Source organism: Oratosquilla oratoria, chromosome 33 (genome assembly GCF_046742065.1).
Source record: "Oratosquilla oratoria isolate Oo_2021 chromosome 33, ASM4674206v1, whole genome shotgun sequence".
NCBI lineage: Eukaryota > Metazoa > Arthropoda > Malacostraca > Stomatopoda > Squillidae > Oratosquilla > Oratosquilla oratoria.
Genome location: NC_134809.1, coordinates 27,468,041 through 27,470,540, shown reverse-complemented (window position 1 = coordinate 27,470,540; position 2,500 = coordinate 27,468,041). Strand labels below are relative to the sequence as shown.

The window sequence follows — 2,500 nt, the reverse complement described above, 5'->3', positions numbered from 1 at the left end:
GTCCAGCACGTGATCAAAGATTGTGGTGAATCATACACACATACGCGCACACACACACACACACACCCGCGCGCGCGCTAGTGTGTGCTCCGTTACTATACAAAATCGATAACTCTTCACCCGGATCGAATCCTATGTTGCAAAGGGTTAATGTCTAACCCTTTCCCTCATTCCCGCCTTTAGTATATTTGTTTTGGCTGCCGCCAGGTGATTTTATTCACTTAGGAGAAACATCGGCAAAGCAGTGAAAGAATGTCCAGGTCATCCTTCATCTCCTTCTGAGATGAATACATATCTGCTAAGGAAGTTGGTTTCCCAAGAGCAGTCAAGGGAGAGACCCTTTGGGAAAGAAATGCTTAAGTTTGGTTAAGTTAGATTAATTAGGGTTTTGCTAGCCTAGCGTAAGATAAGTAAGCACGTTTCAAAGTCAAATACCTGACTGGTTCAGAAATAATGAAATGGAGGTTACATGGGGTTAGGTTAGGTTAGGTTAGATTGGGTTGGATTGGGTCAGGTTAGTTTAGGTTACGTTAGGTCAGGTTGGGTTAGGTTGGGTTGTGTTGGGTTGGGTTAGTTAGGTTAGGTTACATTAAGTCAGGTTAGGTTAGGTTGGGTTAGGTTATGCTGGGTTGGGTTGGGTTAGTTAGGTTAGGTTACATTAAGTCAGGTTAGGTTAGGTTGGGTTAGGTTATGCTGGGTTGGGTTAGGTTGGAGTATGTTAGGTTAGGTTAGGTTAGGTTAGGTTGGGTAAGACTAAGTTAGGTTAGATTAGATTGGGTTAGGTAATGTTAGGTTAGGTTAGGTTAGGTTAGGTTGGTTGGTTAGGTTAGATTAGGTTAATTTTGGTAAGTTTAGGTAGAGGTAAGGTTATGTTAGGGTTGAGTTAGTAAAGGTAAGGTTATGTTAGGGTTGAGTTGGTTAGATTAAGTTTGATTTGGGAAGGTTAGTGTTGGATTAGGGCTATTTCGGTTGAGTAAAGTTAGGTTAGGTTAGATTAGGACAGGTCAAGTTAGGATACGTTAGGTTAAGTAAGGTTAGTTTAGGATTGCGTTGATTAGATTAAGTTAGATTTGGGAATGTTAAGGTTGTTTAGGTTGAGTAAGGTTAGGTTAGTTTAGGTTAGATTAGGATAGGTTAGGTTAGGTTAGGTTAAGTAAGGTTATGTTAGGATTGGGTTGGTTAGATTAAGTTAGATTTGGGAAGGTTAGTGTTGGATTCGGGTTGGTTAGGTTGGGTAAGGTAAGGTTAGGTTGTTAGGTTAGGTTGTTAGGTTAGGTTAGGTTAGGTTATATTGGGATAGGTTATATTAGGTTTGATTAGGTTGGGATAGTTTAAGTAATGTTAGGTTAGGGTTGGGTTGGTTAGATTAAGTTAGATTAGGTGAAGGTTAATGTTGGACTAAGGTTGTTTAGGTTGGTTTAAATTTACAAAATGACATTCTTTGGTGAATTTCCACAAAAAACGAAATGGATCTTTAATTTTGAACTTTAAGTCAATTTTGAGAATACGCAATTGAACACAGTTCGCACGCGTCAGGTCTCCAGAAAAGCCACACAAATATGCAGGCAAGGTCATCATATTAACACACCAGGGCAGGACTCGTAGTAAGGGTCTTAAATTGGACAAATTTAGGTTTGAGAAGGAAATAGACAAGAACTGGTGTACCAGCAGAGTGGTTATCGAATGGAAGAGACTTAGTAACCATGTAGTGAGTGCTGAAGAAACTATTGGTCGTTTTAAGAGGAGATTAGATTACTATATGGACACGGATGACAGGTGGTAAGGGACATGGAACTGCCTAGCGTAGACTCTTATGATCTCTTGCAGTCTCCTCCATTCCTATGTTCTTATGTATCACTTGGAGAATGTGGAGACAAAGGGGATGGGGAGGGAGGGTAGAGGGTATTGGGAACGAGTAAGGGAGGGGGTGGGGGAGGGTATTGGGAACGGGGTGGGGAGGGGGTGGGGGAGGGTATTGGGAACGGGGTGGGGAGGGGGTGGGGGAGGGTATTGGGAACGGGGTGGGGAGGGGGTGGGGAGGGGGTGGGGGAGGGTATTGGGAACGTGGTGGGGAGGTGGTGGGGAGGGGGTGGGGGAGGGGTGGGGGAGTAAACGAAGAAAGACAGGCAACCAGAGGCCACGAGACTCCAGTGTCACACTCTTTGCCAGCTTCCCACTTACTTACCGGCTGGACAAGAACGTTGTTTTTCCCGTAGAGGAGGGTAGCCTTGTTATTCTGGTGGAGACTCTCAACGTAGTCCCGAGCGCTGACGGGCGCTGACGACCTTGTCGTGGCGCCGTCTTCAATGACGCAGGAGCTGACGGGCTTCCGGTACTATGGGAAGACAAAGCAAATTAATGTCATTTATGTCGAGTGTAATTTGAAAATATGGTATACATTTATGAACTTATACTTATTCACAAATGTATAGTTCAAACACATACACACGCACAAACACTACATATATATATATATATATATATATACATATATATATAT

General features: G+C 43.2%; 1 protein-coding gene across 1 annotated transcript in view; it reads right to left on the bottom strand.

Annotated features, from left to right (window-relative positions):
* Positions 1-2,500, bottom strand: part of LOC143017815 (small G protein signaling modulator 1-like) — a 542,861-nt gene that overhangs the window by 117,114 nt on the left and 423,247 nt on the right. Inside the window, exon 9 of the mRNA XM_076172716.1 lies at positions 2,186-2,335. Within this exon, the coding sequence (XP_076028831.1) occupies positions 2,186-2,335 (150 nt within the window). The remainder of the gene's footprint in view (positions 1-2,185; positions 2,336-2,500) is intronic.